The following is a 21,875-nucleotide window of genomic DNA, read 5'->3' on the forward strand; positions in this document are numbered from 1 at the left end:
TTGAGTAAGCAACAAGAGGAGTAGGAGATGATGCATATAACTGTAAGCCAAGATCGGCGGTACCCTGAATGTAGCGAAGAATCCGCTTAAGGGCATGCATGTGCTGCTCGCGGGGATCATGCATGTAACGACAAACCTGCTGAACTGCGTATGAGATGTCTGGTCTAGTAAAGGTAAGATACTGTAGGACGCCTGCAAGACTACGGTAAAGTGTCGGATTAGGAACCGGGGGACCATGACTGGTGAGTTTGGAACCCGGTTCAACCGGGGTCCAAAAGGGATGACAGGTGGTCATGTCAGCCCGCTCAATGATCTCAGTAGCGTACTGTCTCTGAGAGAGGAACATTCCAGAGGTAGTACGCGTTACGTGGATGTCAAGAAAGTAGTTCAACGGTCCCAAATCAGTCATAGCAAATTCCTTATGTAAGGAAGAAATAATCCGCTGAAGTAAGTCTGTGGAGGATGCAGTAAGTACAATATCATCAACATATAAAAGCAGGTAGGCAGTGTCAGATCCCTGACGATAAATAAACAGAGAAGTATCACAATGACTTTGATGAAAGCTGAGCCGCTGAGCGTATCCAGCAAAGCGCTGAAACCAGGCACGAGGGGCCTGCTTAAGGCCATATAGAGATTTCTGCAATAAGCAGACATGATCCGGATACCGAGAATTGTGAAACCTGGGTGGCTGGTGCATGTAAATAGTCTCTGAAAGCTGACCATGTAAGAAGGCATTCTTGACATCTAGTTGGTGAACAGGCCAATGTCGAGAAACAGCCAAACTGAGGACAGTCCGTATCGATGCCGGTTTGACAACCGGACTAAAAGTCTCATCACAATCAATGCCAACCTGTTGGCTACGACCGTTAGCAATGAGTCGAGCCTTGTATCTACTCAAATTACCATATGTATTAAACTTGTGCTTGAAAAGCCACATGCAGCGAACTATGTTCGTGTCCGATGGGCGAGGCACAAGTGTCCAAGTACTGTTTTTAATTAAAGCATCATATTCATCAGTCATAGCTTGTTTCCAATTAGGGTCACGAAGGGCGTCAGGGTAAGTGCGTAGAACGGGGGAGATAGTGGTGGTGTGTGAAGGTTAAGATGTTGTACCGGTTTGGAGATACCGAGGCGCTTACGAGTGACCATAGGATGAGTAGAGATAGAGGAGGATGTAGCCTCTGCAGGAGGATACAATGTCTCCGAAGTAGGTGCGGTGGAGGTAGCCCCAGTCGGAGGAGGCTGTGTCTCCGAAGTAGGAGCAGTGGCGGTAGCCCCAGTAGGAGGAGGCTGTATCTCCGATGTAGAGGTGGTGGCAGTATCCTCATTAGGAGGAGGCGGTTACTCCGAGATAGGAGTGGGTGTAGACAGATAAAAAGATCTGGAGAACAGACTAGGCGGAGGATCGAGAAAATCATATGATGGAGGTTGAGTGGGTGTCATGGAACCGAAGGGAAAAGAAGTCTCGTCAAAGGTGACATGGCGAGAGAGAATGACCCGGTTAGTGGTAAGGTCAAGGCAACGGTAACCCCAGTGGTTGGAAGGGTAACTAAGAAAGATGTAGGGAGTGGAGCGCGGAGAAAGTTTATGGGTGGTGGTTAGGTGTGGGTAACATAGACACCCGAAGACATGAAGAGATTCATAGTTGGGTTTCTGTTTGTAAAGACGGAAGTGTGGGATCTCGTGGTTGATGGCAGGAGAGGGAAGGATATTTAGGAGATGGGCTGCCATATGAAGAGCTTCCACCCAGTATGTAGGTGGAAGATGAGCTTGAAAAAGTAGAGTGCGAATTTGGTTGTTAATAGTGCAAAGCATGCGTTCGGATTTGCCATTTTTTTGAGATGTGTGAGGACATGAAAAACGAAATTGAATGCCATTTGTTTGAAGGAGTTGATGGAATGCGGTGTTGTCAAATTCGTCTCCATTGTCGCATTGGAAGGCTTTTATTTATTGTTTAAATTGAGTACGTATGAAAGCACGAAAATGTATAAATGTATTTAGTGTATCAGATTTGTTGCGTAATGGAAAAACCCATACATAATGTGAATAATGATCAAGAAATATAATATAATACTTTAAACCACTAAGACTAGTAATAGGTGAAGTCCATAAATCAGAATGAACTATATCAAAAGGTGCAGTAACATTTAAAGTAGATATAGTAAATGGAAGTCGCACATGTTTGCCAAGCTGACAGGCGTTGCAAAGCACGGGAGACGTCATTTTATTACAAATAATGTCTTTATTAGAAATAAGTCTTCGAAGAACATCATGTCCGGGATGACCAAGACGTTGATGCCATGTAACTGAACTTGTGAGATGAGCTTGAGGAGAAGAAGTTGCGGGAGACGTGAGTGGGTAGAGATCCCCGGTGCTATCACATCGGAGGAGAAGGCGTCGTGTCAGATAAACCTTCACAGAAAAACCAAAAGGATCAAATTCAACAGATACAATATTATCACGAGTAAACTGACGAACAGAGATAAGATTTTTAACAATGTTGGGGGTTACAAGAACATTATTTAGGTGAAGTAGTCGGTGAAGATTTGGTAACAAGCTATGGCCGGTGTTGGTGACGGGAATGGTGTTCCCATTACCTACGGCAACTGATGAATATTTACAATTATTAAAAACAATACTGAGATTATTAATACAGGAGGTAAGATGAGAGGACGCACCAATATCCATGTGCCAACCAGCGGCTCGGTAGTCTTGAAGAGTCATGGCACTAAAAGCATGGGGTAGAACAGTTTCCTGAGTCTAAGTGCATGGATCAACAATAAAGGGCCCTAACACATCTTAATTATTTAAACCTATAAATAATTAAATCCTTTGTAAATATAAATTATCCAAATAATTTATCTCAAGTGATAATATTTCAGAAAACTGATTTTCTAAAGTTCAAGTGTCGCGTATTTACTTAATGATCCGACTGTTAAATAAATACATATAAAGTGTCGGTAAGCTTGTTATTGGGTATGACCCGACTTGAATCATAACACATCAGCCACATTAATTAAATATGTCTCTCGGGCATACGAAAATCCTTCAATCTCCCACTTGTACGAGAAACATAAGAAATTAATGCAAGTGATGGATACCACCTAATGACCGTCCATCACCCCCAATATGTTACGACTTTGTGCCATTCAATAACATCATCCTTTTCGAGTTCCCATCTCGAATATGAATAGGTGAATCTTTCATTATTTCCTTTCGTCCTAGATGTCATGTTAAATCCAAGAGACATAGAATGATCACTCTCTTCTAGATTTAACTTTATCAGGCCTTAGACATCTGGCTCTCAACGAATAAGAGGGACAAATTCCATCTTGACTACATACGTCCTAAATATGTACCTTGCATTGTACCTGAGCTCTTCCTTATGAACTACCTTATTTCAGAATAGCGAAGGAAAGAATCAAGGCACAATACTTGGCAAATACCTGAACCCAATATGTATCTCAGGTCAGAGGATACAATGATATTCGCCTTTACTCAAGATTACATGTGATCAACCACAAAGGCTCCATTTAGTGAATCTTGAGAGCGGGTCTTCCAATATTTGTATCCCACAAATATCTATGAACCTTGGTAGCAACCTTGCCCTACCATTCATACTGTGAATGTATACCAATCCAAGTTCATAATAGTCTAAACCTCACACTTGTTCCCACTAATGTGATCGACTACGGAATTTTAGAATAATTACTTATTCATGGATAAAATATGAAAAATAGAAACATGAATCAAAATAAATTAATACCATAATTATATTAATGAGTTTGAACAATTTCGTTCTGATACAATACTTAAAACAGATAATGACCAATCACTAGAATATCGAAGCCCTAATGCACAAACATGTCCTGTATGTTTTGATCCATGTAAGAGCTTCGTGAGAGGATCCGCTATATTAAGATCTGTGTGAACTTTGAGAATACATATCTTTCCATTTTCAACTTCATCCCTTATGTAGTTGAATCTCCGCTCAATGTGACGGGTCTTTTGGTGAGTACGAGGTTCTTTGATTTGAGCAATCGCACCCTCGTTGTCACAAAAGATCTCAAGAGGGTCCTGAATGGAAGGGACTACTCCTAAGTCGTCGATGAATTTCTTTATCCATGCAGCTTCCTGAGTTGCCAATGAGGCGGCGATGTACTCCGACTCTGTAGTGGATAATGCAACAACATCCTGTTTTGAACTCTTCCAAGAGACCGCACCTCCATTTAACGTGAAGACATAATCGGACTGTGATCGAGAATCATCTCGATCAGTTTGGAAACTCGCATCCACGTAACCCTTTACAGCAAGTTCCTCCTCACCAGATCCATATATTAGAATCATATCCTTAGTCCTCCTAAGGTATTTCAATATACTTTTAACCGCAATCCAATGACTGTTTCCTGGGTTATTCTGGTATCTAATTGTCAAGCTTAGGATGCATGACACATCCGGTCTAGTGCATATCATTGCATACATGATTGACCCAATAGCAAATGCATAAGGGACTCTCTTCATATCAGTTTGATTCAAACATATCAGTTTCTTGGATCTATTCCTGTAGATCCCAATCCCCAAAACGTATTGTGCTTCTCCAAGATCCTTAATGGAGAAGCATTTACTTAGCCAAGTTTTAACTCCTTGCATTGTCAGAATATCATTTCCAAATAACAATATATCATCCACATATAGTACAAGGAACATGATAGTGCTCCCACTAGCTTTCTTATATACACAAGCTTCATCACCATTTTTAATGAAGCCAAATTTCTCAGCCTCCTCATTAAAACGATGATTCCACATTCTAGATGCTTGTTTCAATCCGTAGATTGACTTTTTTAACTTGCATACCTTTTTAGGATATTTCGGATCAACAAAACCTTCAGGCTGAACCATGTAGACATCTTCCACAAGATATCCATTTAGGAAAGTGGTCTTGACATCCATTTGCCATATTTCATAATCATAATGAGCAGCAATGGCAAGTAGTATCCTAATAGACTTTAGCATTGCCACTGGCGAAAAAGTTTCATCATAGTCAACCCCTTGAGTTTGAGTGAAACCTTTTGCTACAAGTCTAGCTTTATATGTATCCAAGTTTCCATGTATGTCGATTTTCATTTTGAAAAGCCATTTACAATCAACTAGCCTTGAGCCAGCAGGTTGTGCGACAAGTTCCCAAACTTGGTTGTCATACATGGATTGCATCTCATCGTTCATGTCTTCCTGCCATTTATCCTTATCAATCCTTGATAAAGCATCTTGGTAGTTTGCTGGTTCATCCAAATCAACCACATAGCAACCATCTATGAGAAACCCATATCTCTCAGGAGGATTACTAATCCTACCAGATCTATGAACGTCTTGTGTATTTTGATCATCCATTTGATCATTCTCAACATTTTCATGTTGAGTGCTAGTGTCAACCAACTGTGTATCATCTACTTGATCTTGAATCTCTTCAAGATTTATTTTCCTTTCACTTTCGCCTTCCATTAAGAACTTAGTTTCAAGGAATTCTGCCTTCCGAGCAACAAATACATTCTGCTCGGAAGGATCATAGAAATAATATCCCATATCATCCTTGGGATATCCTATGAAGATACACTTTGTGGATCTAGCACTCAACTTATTAGGGACGTAACGCTTAGGGTAAGCTTCACATCTCCACACCTTTAAGTATGATAGAGATGGAGGTTTTCCAAACCACATCTCATGAGGTGTTCGTTCCACTTTCTTGGTTGGGGCCATATTTAAAATACGAGCCGCGGAGCATAGAAAATAACCCCAAAATGATAGAGGTAACGAGCTTCTAGCCATCATAGATCGAACCATATCCATTAGGGTTCGGTTCCTCCTTCGGAAACACTATTCAGTTGGGGTGTTCTAGGAGGAGTGAGTTGCGAGATAATCCCACAACTTTTAAGATGATATTGGAAAGCCTCGCTTAGGTATTCACCTCCTCTATCGGTACGAAGTACCTTGATTATCTTATTGAGTTAATTTTGTACTTCGTTTTGATATTCCTTGAATGCTTCAAAAGTTTCGTCCTTATGTCTTAACAAGTAGACATATCCGAAACGACTAAAGTCATCAATGAAAGTGATGAAGTATCTTTCACCTTTCCTAGTCATGGGCTTAAAGGGTCCACATACATCCGAATGTATTAATCCCAATAAGTCTTTAGCCCTTTCATAGGTCCCTTTGAAAGGTGCTTTAGTCATTTTGCCTTGTAAACAAGACTCACATACATCAAACGAGTCTAGTTCATTTGATTTCAAAAGTCCATTCTTTTGAAGTGTATGCATTCGGTTCTTGTTTATGTGACCAAGGCGACAATGCCATAAGTAGGAATCACTCAAATCCCTTTTGAGTTTCTTGGTGTTTGCATGGTATATTGAGCTATTGTATGCTGTGTCATCATGAACCAATTCAGAAATACCATTCGAAGGCGAAGCCTTAAAATAGAACACATTTTTTAAAGAAACATGGATATCATCATTAATAAAATTAAGATTAAAACCACATTGTTTCAAACGGGATACAGAAATAATGTTTCGAGATAAATCGGGTGCATACAAAACATTTTTCAAAATAAGCTCCAAACCACTTGGAAGCTTTAAAACAAAGTCTCCTTGAGCTTTCACTTGCACCCTTGCTCCATTTCCCATGAAGAGACTTGTTGTTCCCGTATTCTGATCACTTCTTTTGAACCCCTGCAAAGAATTGCAAATATGAGTTCCACATCCTGTGTCTAATACCCATGTATTAGAAGAAGTAATACTAAGCTCAATGTATACCATATATACATTACCTGAGGTTTGCCCTGCATCCCTCTTTTCCTTTAACTCCTTGAAGTAGACCGGGCAGTTGCGTTTCCAGTGACCCATTTCACCGCAACCGAAGCACGGATCTTCCTTGGGGTTAGCCTTTCCGGCAACCTTTTGCTTCTTGTTATTGTTGGTTAGGGTAACCACCTTCCCCTTTCCCTTGCCCTTGCCTAGGTCGGCGGGTCCTTTCCTCTTAGCCGCCTTTGGCTTAGAAGTGTTATTGTTTTTGGACCCATCTTCATTGATCGTAAACACGGGTGAAGCCCTTTTACGCATGCTTGCTTCTGCCGTCTTAAGCATGGCATGTAATTCGCCAATGCTTTTATCCCAACCATTCATGTTGTAATTCATTAAAAATGTGTCAAACCTTTTTGACAATGAGTTGAGAATAAGGTCCGTGGCTAATTCATTAGATACGTTGCAATTTAGACGGTTTGCCCGATCAATAAGGCTTTTCATCTTAAGGACATAAGATGAAACGGATTGGGAGTCGTCCATCCGACATGCATGTAGCGCTCGGACCGTTTCAAAGCGCTCAACACTAGCTTGTTGAAGGAACATCTCCTTCAACTTTGTGATCATGTCGTATGCATTATGATGCTCGAAATCCCTTTGGAGTTCGGGTATCATAGTCCCAAGCATGAGGCAAGAAACTTGCACCGAATCGGTGCAATATTTCTCCCAATAAGCCATGCCTTCCGTATCATCCTCGTCCGGTTGATCGGGAATGGGGTCTTCCAACACATACGCCCTATCCTCTAGTTTAAGGACAATTCTTAGATTGTGAAACCAATCCATGAAGTTCGTATGGTTGAGTTTTTCCTTTTCGAGGATTGACCTCAACGATCGGTTGTTAAAGTTGATAGGTGCGTTTGGAATGTTGTTGTTGTTATTGGCGGCCATCTATAAAATTTAACAAAGTTGTTTAAGTATCAATTTTAATTTAACGATCAATACCCTTTAAATCCAATTGATATTTATTAAATTTTAGAAATCCAACGGTAAACCAAATTTCGGTTAGGTGACCTTTATCCCGTCATTTGATTTAGCTAGGTAGTCATTATATGACAATTGCAATCCTTTTGCAACTTCTAAGTTATGGGATCATGCAATCCTTTTGCATGGCATATTATCCCATCAACGCTTATTTGTTCATCATGCTTCGGTGACCCTAAGTTCATGATTTCCAAATCAAGTCGTCCTACTTGTGTAAACGTGTAAACTTAACATACAAGTGGTTAGGTGACCTTTATCCCACAAGCATGCGAAATTCACCTTAATCACATTAGTTTGTTCATGACGGTTAGGTGACCTTTATCCCATCATGAGTTCCCTAATATGTCTAAGTGTCACATAAAAGGATGGCGTTTAACTTGTTTACCTTGTTTGTTAAAGGGATTTTAAGTTTTCATTATTTCTAGTTTGAGAAAACTTTTATGCCATACACCAATATGCATTTAGTGTATGGTTCATTTGAAATCCATTTTCATGTCATGTAATTTAGCCAATTACTTGATATACACCATTTTATACGTGATCATTTTCTTGTTCTTAATAACCATTTATTAAGGTCTTTGGCCACTTTTAATTTAACCAATTATATTTGTCGTTATGCATGTTGTTAACTATTTTTAATTTAACCAATTAAATGTAGTTTAGCTTGTTGTTAACATGTGTGATAACTTGTAGTAATCAAACATACAAACTATAATCAAACAACACAACCATGCACGCAAACACAATTATGTTCACAATCAAGCCTTTTGGTAAGCATTTTGTTTAGCCGAAAACAAAATGCCACCGGGTAATGGGTCATAACACAAAGTAGGAGATTTTACCACTCCCACTTAATCTTGCAACCAAGTAGATTCTCCTTGTGTTCTTCCTTTGACTCCATCTTTTCATCTTCATTTTTACAAAAAATATATCCTAATACATTTTTCTAAAAAATGAAAATACAACCTAATCTATTTTACATACCAAATATAAAATAAATTACAAAACCAAAATTAATGAATATTACAACCAAATGAATGAATTAATTATTACATGCCAAATGAATAATAATAAATCAACCATGCATGCAACCATTCAAACACAAGGTCTAGGCTTGATTGTGAACTTCAACATACAACAAATATGAACCAAATAGCCAACCCAAAACCACTTTGGTACCCCTTAGAAATCGGCCTATATTTCATACCCACCCAAACCCGAACATTTTTACATTCTACTTTCATGCATGTTAATAGAATGCAAAGTTGGTGGGTTTTAAAGACCATATATAAGAAGCATATTTCATAGACTTCGGCTCTAGATACCATTGATGAAATTCAATGTAATAAGAAGTTTCTTAATGTTAATAAAACCTTGAAACCAATTCATTTTAAGTTATAACAAGCGGAAGCATAATTACAAGAAAACAAGTAGGAAAGTTAAACCATTTTAATTGAATTCCATGTAATATCAAGTTATGAAATCATGCTTACATATAAAACTAGTAAAAGAAGAAGATTATACCTCCTCTATGATGAGATAAGAGCTGAATTTGGACAGCAATATGGATGATAAAGATGATGGAATAAAGCCTCTAACTTGAAGCCTCAAGTGTGTAATACCCCAAGCTCTTTTACACACCAACACTACCTTGTATTTGGTTAGGATTTAGACACTTGAATGACCAAGATACACTAGCTAATCCCTCTCTTTTCTTCCCAAAAATTTCGGCCAGCAGCACCCTTGGAAAGAAGAAGAGTTTTTCAAACTTGTATCTTTGAAAGAGCTAGTCAATTACTTGGTATATGTGTGTTCCATTCTTCTAAGGAAATGTGCTACTAAAATAACATAAAAGGAACAAGCATGGGTGGTGTCTTGGTCTCTACAAAACCGTCCACCACCCCCATGTTTTATACAAAATAGTTTTTTTTTAAACTTGTAATAAAATACCATGCTTGTATTATGTTACTTGCATTTTATTTTGTTTTATAAACCAATTTATAAAACATAACACATCTTAATTATTTAAACCTATAAATAATTAAATCCTTTGTAAATATAAATTATCCAAATAATTTATCTCAAGTGATAATATTTCAGAAAACCGATTTTCTAAAGTTCAAGTGTCGCGTATTTACTTAATGATCCGACTGTTAAATAAATACATATAAAGTGTCGGTAAGCTTGTTATTGGGTATGACCCGACTTGGATCACAACACATCAGCCACATTAATTAAATATGTCTCTTGGGCATACGAAAATCCTTCAGTATAACGTGAGAAACATGTGGGTATTTATCATTCAACCCATTAACAGCATACATAACAAGATCACGGTCTTCAATGGTGGATCCGAGGTTTCAAAGTTGAGCAGAAATTTTATCAATGTTTCGAAGGTATTCTTCAATTGTCTAATTGCCAATAGCAAGGCTTCGTAACTCGGTAGTGAGTTCCATTGTTTTAGAATGTTTGTTGTCTTTGAAAAGGTTTTCAAGGAAAACCCATGCAGCATGTGATGTGTCATAACCCGACCTTAACCATAAGGACGAATTCAATAACATATGATTTCATCGCGAGGTATTGACCTCTATATGCGATATTTTTCAAAAACTGCATTCGTTTTTACAATACAAACCATAACTTTTATTACAAATACAAGGTTTAAACAAGATAATAATGATTATCGTTTAGCGATAATCTTAGACTTACAAACTTTACATGTGATAATAATAATACGACTTCCAACATATTTTACATTACAAATCCTCCGATATGCAGTTTTATTTTTGACACAAATATGCATACTCAAGATCTTGCTTAAATTCAACATGTTGCAGTGGAAGCTTTTAGTTATCACCTGAGAATAAACATGCTTAAAACATCAACATAAAGTTGGTGAGATATAGGTTTAATGCCGGCAGCGTTATGAATATAGACCACAAGATTTCATATATAAACGTTTTAATAAAAATATTCTAAGTTGTTGAGCACTTGATAACCATACTTAACATTTAATCAACGTCGCATATTCCCTTTATTATGAAATCTTACTACACCGTACCAAGTGTAGTTACCGAAACGAAGTACTGTGCAACCGTTGAATACTGGTCGTCCAGTCCGGTTGGGGTTGTCAGGCCCGATAGATCTATCAACAGGATTCACGTTTACAATACCTCATGTAAATAATAGTTACCAAGTTACAGGGAAGTATGCCAGTGGTACAACTCAACGTAGAATGTATATTTTTAATCACTTGTGTCCATAACGTAAATCATAAAATGCATGTATTCTCATCCCGAAATATTTAGAGTTTAAAAGTGGGACTATATACTCACCTTTTCCTTGAAGGTATTTAACTCGACTTGGTCTCCGATAGATATCACGAATCTAACCATATATATAATATATCAACATATTTTATTTTCAAGTAATCGTTACATATATATATATACTTTTAATACTTTTAATATTTTCTTAGTCCGTAGTTAGCAGTCTGTTGTTAATGGTCCACAATTAGTTGCTCAATAAAATAAATAAAGACCCCATCGTATTCGTATTGATTAGAATTAATCTCGATCCATGGTACCATGTTGTCAAATGACATGTTGCGTACATAAAGTACCGTGTTGTCAGATGACGTGTTGCGTACAATCATGAGGTCTTATGTTTAATCTTCTCGTGTTGTTTACGGGTGGTCCTGAAATATATAAAATCTAATCATAAGTAAATATATATTAAATATTATGTTAATTAGCCAAGATATGATTAATCCGATTTTGTCATAATATGATATATTACAGGTTTTGAAGTGTTTTAAAAATCAAATTAGAAGGATCTATTTAGTTTGCGAACAGGTTTGAAATCATTCAAACTATGTTCTTGTTGTTAAAAATTTTATAACACAAAACAAGATAGCTATATAAATATGAATCGAATAAGATTATGAATAAGGTTACTACCTCAAATTACTTGGATAAAGCTACTGGAAAAGATAGAAAATAATCTTGATCAAACTTTCTTATGATGATTATAGGTTGTTCATGAAGCTAGTTCTTCATGAGTATTTGCTGAGATTGTGAAGAACACTTAGAGTTCCTAAGAGTGTGTTTTTGGTTAGAGAAAGATGGTTGTAAGAATGAAATGAAAAACCAAGGTGATGGTGATACTTATAGGACAGTCTAGTTGTTGAGGGAACAAGGACAAATTATTGTACTGAATTTTTGAGTAATAATGTATGCTAGCTTACAAATAAGATTCCCTCTTATCTAGGGCAGATCTAAGGCTGATAAGGATATTGATTTGATGTGTATTTACCAATAGTAAATACGTATAGATGATGGGTATGATACGGTAAAAGAAGCTCAAAATCGGGCTTTTATTTTGGCTCTGCCCCTTGGACCCCGCCAGGGGTTGCCACCCCTTGGACCCCGCTTATCGGGGGCGCTGCCCCCGAACCCCCGTCATAATCAAGATAAGTTCAAACAAGTGTGCACTCCACACTTCCCCAAACTTGTTCGATATTTATCAAGATTATTTTGGTTAGAAATTAATCCCATTACACTTAAATCATATTGGTGACATAAATCACAACATATTATAGATTGTAAGTATATATGTCTAAGAACGTTACATATAGTTATCGTTTTGAAAACTTAAGTTAGTGGTCTCAAAGTATACTTATAACTCATTGTTGTTAGTTCACAATGAAATGTTAAACCATCCTTAAATCATGTTAAATATGTATAGATATGTACATATACATAATCATATAATTATCGTGTGTTATATAGTTCATGATATCATCGGTCAAATTGGACGGTCAAACGTTGTGTAAAACTCTTTTCAAAAATATAAGTCTCAACAGTTTGGATTGCTTATCATGTTGGTAAAGTTTAATTTATGTAAATATTAATCTCATAAGTATAGAACGATCAGAAAATTCCGGGTCGTTACATGATGTAGCGGGTTCAGAGTTTAAAACCCGCTCAAGAAGAGATTCAGAGATGGTGTTGAAGATCCAGGTTGAGACCATCGCATCTGCTTTGATCCATTCAGTAGTTGCACGCTCCTCGGCTGTGGAAGTGCCCAGTATAAACTTCAAAACATCGAACCCTGGACAGTGGGTTGTGAACAATTTCTTCCAATGTACATAATTTAATTTTGTGAGATCAAGCTTAACCGGAATGAGAGGAGAGATGGAAGTGACCGTGTAGATCTTGTCGTAATTGTTAGTGGTCATGGTGAAGAGATTGGATCGGATGAGTACCGATCAGATGAGAGGCTGTGAGGAAAATAAAATAAAATAAACTAGGGTTGTTGATGTCTGGCGACTGATACCATGATAAGTATCGTAATTGTGTTATTGATTGCCTGATGACAGTACATGTACAAGGGCTATTATATAGCCAAAAACCCTAGACAACTAGCACTGGGCTGAGCCCAATAACGAGAGACATGGACTCAATACATGGACAATAATGTAGTCTAACAGTAACCACTTTCAGTATAATCTTTGAAAATCATTTCATTTATACCTAGTCCAAAGTATATGATTTCAAGTACTAATGGAATCAATAAGGATTGTAATAATAAAGTCTCTGAAAAGGATGATAATCAGTCACTTGAGCTTCGAAAAAGCAAAATAGAAAGGAAACATAATCATTGGGACCATATTTTCAATTATTCTTACTTGAAGGTTCCAGGGATGATATTTCTACCCAATATTCGCATTGCTTCAATGTTGAGGATAATCTTAAAATATTTGATGAAGCAATTAGGTCTCGAGATGTTGCATTTTGGAAGGAGGCAATTAATGATAAGATGGATTTCATCATGGGCAATAACTCTTGAGTGTTAACTGATCTACCTCCTCGTTACAAACCTTTGGGTTGTAAATGGATCTTCAAAAAAAAGATGAAGGTAGAAGGAACTATTGAAAATTTCAAAGCAAGGTTAGTTCTTCAAGGCTTTAAACAAAAAGTATGGAATTGACTATTTCGATAGTTATGTTCCAGTGGCACGTATCACTACCATAAGATTGCTGATTACATTATCTGCAATTCAAAATCTGGTTGTTCACCAGAAGGATGTGAAGAAAAAATTCTTTAATGGTGATTTGGATGAGGAAGTTTATATGAACCAACCATTGGGCTTTGTCATGCTAGGTAATGAAAGCAAGGTGTGCAAACTTTTGAAGTTCGTATATGGATTAAAACAAGCACCTAAGCAATGGTATCAAAAGTTTGATGAATTGGTTTTATCTAGTGGTTATAAATTAAACCAAGGAGATAAATGTGTATATAGCAAATTTGATGATTGGGTAAAGGAGTTATAATTTGTCTATATGTTGATGACATGTTAGTCTTTGGGACTGACAGACGTTAGGTTGATTTAACAAAAGAATTTTTGTCATCAAAGTTCTCCATGAAAGATGTCGGGGAGACTGACGTTATCCTTGACATTAGGATCAAACGTGAAAGCAAAGGAATTTCAATTTCTCAATTTCATTATATTGGGAAGGTGTTGAGAAATTTCAATTGCTTTGATTGTACTCATGTGAGTACACCTATGGATCCAAGTGAGAAGCTTATGCCTGACCAAGGTGAAGCTGTATCACAACTTGAGTATTCTCAAGTGATTGGCTGTTTGATGTATGCCATGACTTGTACAAGACCTGATATTGTTTTTGATGTCGGAAAACTGAGTAGATATACTAGTAATCCTAGTACTCATCACTGGCAAGCAATTACGCGGGTAATGAAGTATTTGAAGAAAACTATGGACTATAATTTATCTTATAGTGGGTTTCCTTCGGTAATAGAAAGATACACTAATGCTAGTTGGATAACCAATGCTGAAGATCATTCTTCAACAAGTGGTTGGGTGTTCTTGCTTGGGGGAGATGCCATTTCATGAGCTTCTAAGAAGCAGACATGTATTACCAACTCAACGATGGAGTTAAAGTTTGTTGCTTTAGCTGCTACTGGTAAAGAGGCAGAATGGCTTAGAAACTTAATCCAAGAGATACCGTTATCTCCTAACCCTATTGCACCCATGTCTATCAATTGTGATAGTGCTGCTACATTGGCAAAGACTTATAGCCATATGTACACTGGGAAGTCTAGACATTTAGGTGTCAGAAATAGCATGATTCGGGAACTCATCACGAATGGGGTAATTCCTATAGTGTTTGTGAGGTATTCAACTAAAGGGATTGGCAAGAGACTTGGTTGACAAGTCTGCTGTAGGGATGGATTTAAAGTCCTCATAAATTTCTAATAATAAGATACCCAATTCCCTTCTGATGAAAATCATAAGCTGAATTCAATGTGGAAGGCTTATACTTAGAAATTTGGAGTACATAAATATTGTATCATCTCAAGGTAAGGTATGTACTCGAACCTGCTGAAGGTGAGGTTAAAGTCTAGCTTCTTAATAGTTCATTTGAAAAGTGCAAGAATAGGTGCATGACTGAAGTGAACTACCAATTTGAATGTGAAGTTTTGCCGCTTCAAGAAAGCTTTGGACTTTTAGCTTTTGATACATTCATGAAAGGATATGGACATATGGCTTGTAAAGTGTCAGGATAGCTTTAGAGTATTTCAAAACTTATGTGTATGTTATTTTCAGGTATTCAAATGGGTTGAAGGGTTCAATTCTTAGAACACCCTGATTCTCGAATATTTGGAATGTGTAATGTACTAAGGTGGAAATTCAATCTTCAAGATATTTTCATTTATGCAGTAGTTTTGTTTTATTTGTTTATTTCTAATGAAACGAATTGCACTAAATTGGGGAGGATTGTTGGAAATTTAGTGCAGTTGAGGGATTTAGTCTACACTTGTAAATGGGTTAGGAGGTACGGAGTGTACACCCATTAAGTAATAGATTACCCGGACCCAAGTGGTTTTCCTTTAGTCACTATAATAACTTAGTCGGCTCGAAATCTGACCAAGTGTTTTCGTGCTTAGTTTTCATAGTAAGCACGTGCTTAGTCTTCTTAGTAAGCACGAATTGTGGTGATTAGTCTTCATAGTAAGCACGAAATGTTTTTGTGCTAGGTATTCTTAGTCAGCACGATATTTGACTAAGTAGTTTCGTGATTGGTCTTCTTAGTAAGCACAAAAATGACTTTTTTCGTGCTTGGTCTTCTTACTAAGCACAAAATGTTGACTAAGTGTTTTCATGCTAAGTTTTCTTAGTAAGAACGAAATCTGACTAAAGGATTGTGGTTAAAAGAAATAATGATCTAATCATGAGTTAGTATCATTATGATGAGACTTTTAACCTTCTTGAAGATCAAAGGTCTTTATGACTCTTGAGATGGATATACTTATGAAGGATTAATTGGCCATTAATTCACATAATGTCTTCCATATTTTGGGTGCCTATATAAGGATAATAAACTATTCATGAGGATATACAAACAAATCACCTAAAACTCTCTATCACACGGGTTCTTACTTTGTGCCAGAAGTTAGAACATAATCGCTGTCTTATCCCAAAGTGATATTCGTGTAACCCGGGCAATAAGGGTCGAATAGTTACCCTACCCGAAAACTTGAAAACCCCCAACAATATTTACATTAACTAGGTAACATTTATACAAAATCTAAAAAATGCTAACATTAATCTAGTTTTTTTTTTACTACTAATATTTACATTAATTGGGTAAGATACTCAAATCGGAATGCAAAAACACCCAACTCATAGGCCAAAAAACACGACATGCATTCAGGTATCCCCATTTCAAACCCACTCCCTCGGTTGTGTGGAAAATAACCCTTGTGGCCAGAGATAGGGCAACGCGTTGTCATGTCATCAAAAGGACGGCGGTTAAATAACCATAAGTCATACAACAGATGAAAAACCTTGGTCCTCACCGCAACCACCAAGTCCAGCACTGGTGGGAATGTTTTATTCAAAACTTGTAATCCGACATGCTTTGCTTCATTTTGGTGAGAGGAAAACATGATCAAACCATAAACATAAACTGCCTCTATAATTTGGCCGTTTGCAGCTTCTTCTAAAAGATGAAGCCCTAACTTGGTGTAAGATTTATCAAAATAATTTATCAAACCCCTGCGAAAAATCGCATTAGGGTTTCCAAAAAAAATACAACATCTGAAAGCTTCAAAAAGCTTTTGCAAACCCAACTTAAGTATGAACAACTGCTCGGATGAATCCTGACCAACTCGAGAAAAAATTTCCACAAGCATATCTTGTGGAAGAGTTTCGAGAATGTTCGCTTGATTAACTTCTTCCATTTTTGAATTCTTTAAAAAATAAAAATGATTTTTTAATTTTTTGTGTTTAGTGTGTACGAGAGAGAGTTTTTGTAGATGAAGATGATGGAAAAATACAACAAAGATCGAGAAGACTGTATTTGAGAAAAAATATTCAACTTTTTTTCTGTCATCTTAACCTTTAAAGGGGATTTTTGGTGATACTGAATCGACGTGCATTTAATGCGCTGATTTTATTTTATTTAAGTATAAAATATTTGCCAATATTACGAGATAGGTTTTTTTATCATATATTATCCTTATTAATATTTGAAATCTCATATTTACCCACTTAAGGTGAATAATATCATATATGTCCAGTTTTAATGTCTAAAAGTAACATATTTAAGTGAGTAAATATGTAATTTTAAAGGTTAAGAGGGGTATATATTATAAAAACCCTATGAGATATACGTATATAGATTGAAAGCTAATTTTTTGAATTTAAATTTCACGATAATAATGAGAATGGTTATTTAGTGACTAAATCCAATTAATAAAGAAATGTTTTGTATGTTTTGTAACTTGTAATTTACTTTATATGTAACAGAAAGTTACATGCTTCATGGCCTATTATGCAGGTAATTCCTGGCCTATTTTGTAGGTAATAATCTAACGTCATGATGATTTTACTTTCCACTCAGTATTGTATATTACATTATTACTTAACATAGATTAGAAAAATACAATAATATCACAAACGTTCTGCAAAAATACTAACATAGATATAGAAAAATACTAGTACTCCGTAATTAACATCACAAATGGAAATAAACTAATACATGATAATAGACATAATTACTAATATTTACATTAACTGATGAGTAAAATTTATACAAAATCTAAAATATAGAAAACATAAAATACTAACAAATCTAGTTAAACCTAAATCGTTCAGCAAAAACACGTAACTCATATGACCAAAAACAAGACATGCATTACGGTTTAGTCAATATAATTGCACACCTAAGGTCAAGTGGAAAATAACCATTGTGGCCCTTGATAGTGCAGCAAGTTGCGACGTCATCAAAAGGATGGGGGTTAAATAATACCCATAAGCGTCGTAACAAATCAAAAATCATGGTTCTCACCTCAACCACCAAATTCGGCACCGGTGGAAATGTTTGATTAATAATTTGTAATCCGATGTCCTTTTCCTCTATTTGGTGAGAGGCAAACATGACCAAACCATAAACATAAAATGCCTCTTTAAGTTGCATATTCGAAGCTTTTTCTAATAAACGAAGCCCTATATCAGGGTATATGGAATCAAAATAAGCCCTCAAACCATAGCGAATAGAGTTTACAAATACATAGAAAAAAGGAAAATATGGGTCAACTTAGGGTTTCCCCAAGGTGAGATACACCACCTATCAAAGGAATGCCTTTTATAAACCAAAGCATCCTCGAAATGCTTCTCAAATGCTTTGCAAACCGACTTCACCATGAACAATTGAGCGGATGAATTCAGACCAACTCTAGACAAGATTTCCACAAGCATATCTTGTGGAAGATCTTCTAGAATGTTCAGTTGTCTAACCCTAACATTCATTTTTTGTTTTTTTACGAGATGCCTAACATCCATTTTTGTTTTTTTTTTGTTTTTTTTAAAAAGATACTGTAAAAGAGATGAAAATTGTACTTAGGTTTGTAGAAGAAGATGATGGGAAATAACAAGACAGAAAAGGCAACTTGTCGACTGCCCACGTCCTTTTAACGTTGATTTTTGGTATACTCAACCGACGTCATAGTTCCACGTGTGCACTTAATGATGATTTAGAGTATAAATAAATTATACATTATATACTTCTAATTTTATTAGCAAATCATATTAACTAAAGGATTACATGGCAAATAATTAACCCTTAGATTAAATGTAACTTTGGATGAGGACCATTAGATGAAAGTAAATGATATCCATGTTCAATTATTTAATACGAAAATATAATAAAATATAACATAATAATATTAAATTATGATTAAAACAAAATTAGACAATTTGAGTCATTTGAGCAATCTATTTCGAAATTAACTCAAAATTTGTTACCATCCATTAACTGCCTTTTACAATAATTTATTCTAAATAAAAAATAAAAAATCAGTGTTTTAGTATTTCAAAACACAATACATAATTCAGTATTTGCCAATATTACGAGATAGGTTTTTTTTTATCATATACTATCCTTATTAATTTTTGAAATCTCATATTTACCCACATAAGGTGAATAAAGAAAAGTAAAATGATTTATAAAATAATAAAGTAATCAAACGGTTGTGCATGTGGTGTTGTTTCAAAACCACGTTTTACTATTACAAAAACGTACTTAATTACTTTTTAAACCTCATTTGTCAAACACTAGAATTAATATGAGAGTGACATGTACACTTTTAATCATGACCTAAAGTATTATTACCTACATATTAGGGATGCATGTAACTTAGTACTGTTACCGATAAATTAATTACAAGTTACCACACAAGCAAAACATTTCTTTATCTGTTCAATATAGAAATTACAACACAAGTAAATTACAAGTTACAACACTAACCATTCTCTCTATTTGAAATTTGAGATCATATATATATCATAAGAAACATAAAATCCGTCATCATCAATAATAACTATAGTTTTGGGATATTTTTGATAGATACAAAAAGAACAAAATGACAAACACTCTTCCGCTAATTATCCTTAATATTTTTTTTCGAAAAGCAAATATTATTAACACGAAATAATACATCACGAGTATAGCCAGTTACAAACGATCTGAACTATACGAACAAATGTCAAATGATGTTGCAAAGGTTGCAACTTAACGAAAGAAAAAAGAACAAAACTCGAAAACTACACGATACAAAACTTCAGAATAATCCTTAATATTTCATCAGGAAGCGTCTCCAATTTGAAATTTATTTGTAGCAGAAACTAAAGTATCATCATCAACAATAGCCTCATCCAAATCGTCTGTAACCAATTCAATAGTCACATTTTATACTAGTTGAGGACCCATCGGTGTGTCACGCTGTAAATCTGCTTCTACATCATCGATACACGTTTGTTCATCCATGTCAAAATTATCTCTAGGTTTTGTCTTGATCACAACTTTCCAACCTTTACGAACACGATCTTCAACATAAAATACTTGTTGTGCTTGCGAAGCTAGGATATAAGGCTCTTTAGTTTGCTTCATACCTCGAAAATCGAGTGTCGTAAACCCATTCTCATCAACTTTATCCTAGAACCACTTGATATCAAAACAGAATGGAACAAAACTACTTTCTTGTCATCAGCTGTAACGACCCAAAACGTTTAAACGAGAAAAACATGCAAACTTTTTTTTGTAATCCTGACCAGACCAAAATTGCGTGGTGTGTAAACCCAAGCGCGGCGCGCATTAAAACGTGATACCAGGTCAGAAATTAAGCTTGGCACCAGGTACTTGCACTCCCCCATTTGTGCGGCGCGCCCCCAATTGCACAGCGTGCTTTACCACATAAAAGTTGATGCACGGCAGTTTTTACATATAAAAGCCAAATTTCCCAAACACAATCGCTTACATCATTAATTCGGTTACGACCAATATAATTTAATCAAGTCCAAAGATTTCGAGTTTACAAAAAGGGCATGATGACCCTTATATTACCAACAAAATTTCGACCCACGAGTTTAAGTGAAAGGACCCGTCCTAATCCATCCGGACGAAGTCCATATCGATTATAAACGATTCACAACAGTTGATTACATCGCGAGGTACTTGTCCTCTATATGATACATTTTACAAACATTGCATTCGTTTTGAAAAGACAATCTTTCATTACATCTAAAGTTGACAGACATGCATACCATTTCTTATTATATCCAACTATAATTGACTTAATAATGATCTTGATAAACTCAACGACTTGAATGCAACGTATTTTGAAATATGTCATGAATGACTCCAAGTAATATCCCTAAAATGAACAAATGCACAGCGGAAGATTTCATTCGTACCTGAGAATAAACATGCTTTAAAGTGTCAACCAAAAGGTTGGTGAGTTCATTAGTTTATCATAACAATCATTTCAATATTTTAATAGACCACAAGATTTCATATTTCAATACACATCCCATACATGGAGGTAAAAATCATTCATATGGTGAACACCTGGTAATCGACATTCACAATATGCATATAAGAATATCCCCATCATTCCGGGATCCTGCTTCGGACATGATATAAATTTCGAAGTACTAAAGCATCCGGTACTTTGGATGGGGCTTGTTGGGCCTGATAGATCTATCTTTAGAGTTCGCGTCAATTAGGGTGTCTGTTCCCTAATTCTTAGATTACCAGACTTAATAAAAAGGGCATATTCGATTTCGATAATTCAACCATAGAATGTAGTTTCGATTACTTGTGTCTATTTCGTAAAACAGTTATAAAATCAGCGCATGTATTCTCAGCCCAAAAATATAAAGGGTAAAAAGGCAAATGAAACTCACGCATATAAATATTGTAAAACAGTTAATAAAGCATTTGCATGTATTCTCAGCCCAAAAGCATAAAGAGTAAAAGGGCAAATGAAACTCACCTATTGTATTTTGTAGTAAAAATACATACAACGACATCGAACAAATGTAGGGTTGGCCTTGGATTCACGAACCTATATCATTTATATATATATATATATATATATATATATATATATATATATATATATATATATATATATATATATATATATATATATATACATATATACATATATATACATATAT

The 21,875-nt window shown here is 35.8% G+C and overlaps 2 protein-coding genes across 2 annotated transcripts; both read right to left on the reverse strand.

The window, feature by feature from the left end:
* Positions 1–16,486: 16,486 nt before the first annotated feature.
* Positions 16,487–17,095, reverse strand: LOC139854716 (putative F-box protein At1g67623). The gene has a single exon (XM_071844003.1). The coding sequence runs from the start codon at positions 17,093–17,095 to the stop codon at positions 16,487–16,489; it is 609 nt and encodes a 202-aa protein (XP_071700104.1).
* A 956-nt stretch (positions 17,096–18,051) lies between these two features.
* Positions 18,052–18,698, reverse strand: LOC139854717 (uncharacterized). Its single transcript, XM_071844004.1, has 2 exons — positions 18,499–18,698; positions 18,052–18,394 (listed from the first exon to the last, which is right to left on the reverse strand). Exons 1-2 carry the CDS (start codon positions 18,696–18,698, stop codon positions 18,052–18,054), a joined length of 543 nt encoding a protein of 180 aa, XP_071700105.1.
* Between the last annotated feature and the right edge of the window lie 3,177 nt (positions 18,699–21,875).

The sequence above is a fragment of the Rutidosis leptorrhynchoides genome, chromosome 6 (genome assembly GCF_046630445.1).
Source record: "Rutidosis leptorrhynchoides isolate AG116_Rl617_1_P2 chromosome 6, CSIRO_AGI_Rlap_v1, whole genome shotgun sequence".
NCBI lineage: Eukaryota > Viridiplantae > Streptophyta > Magnoliopsida > Asterales > Asteraceae > Rutidosis > Rutidosis leptorrhynchoides.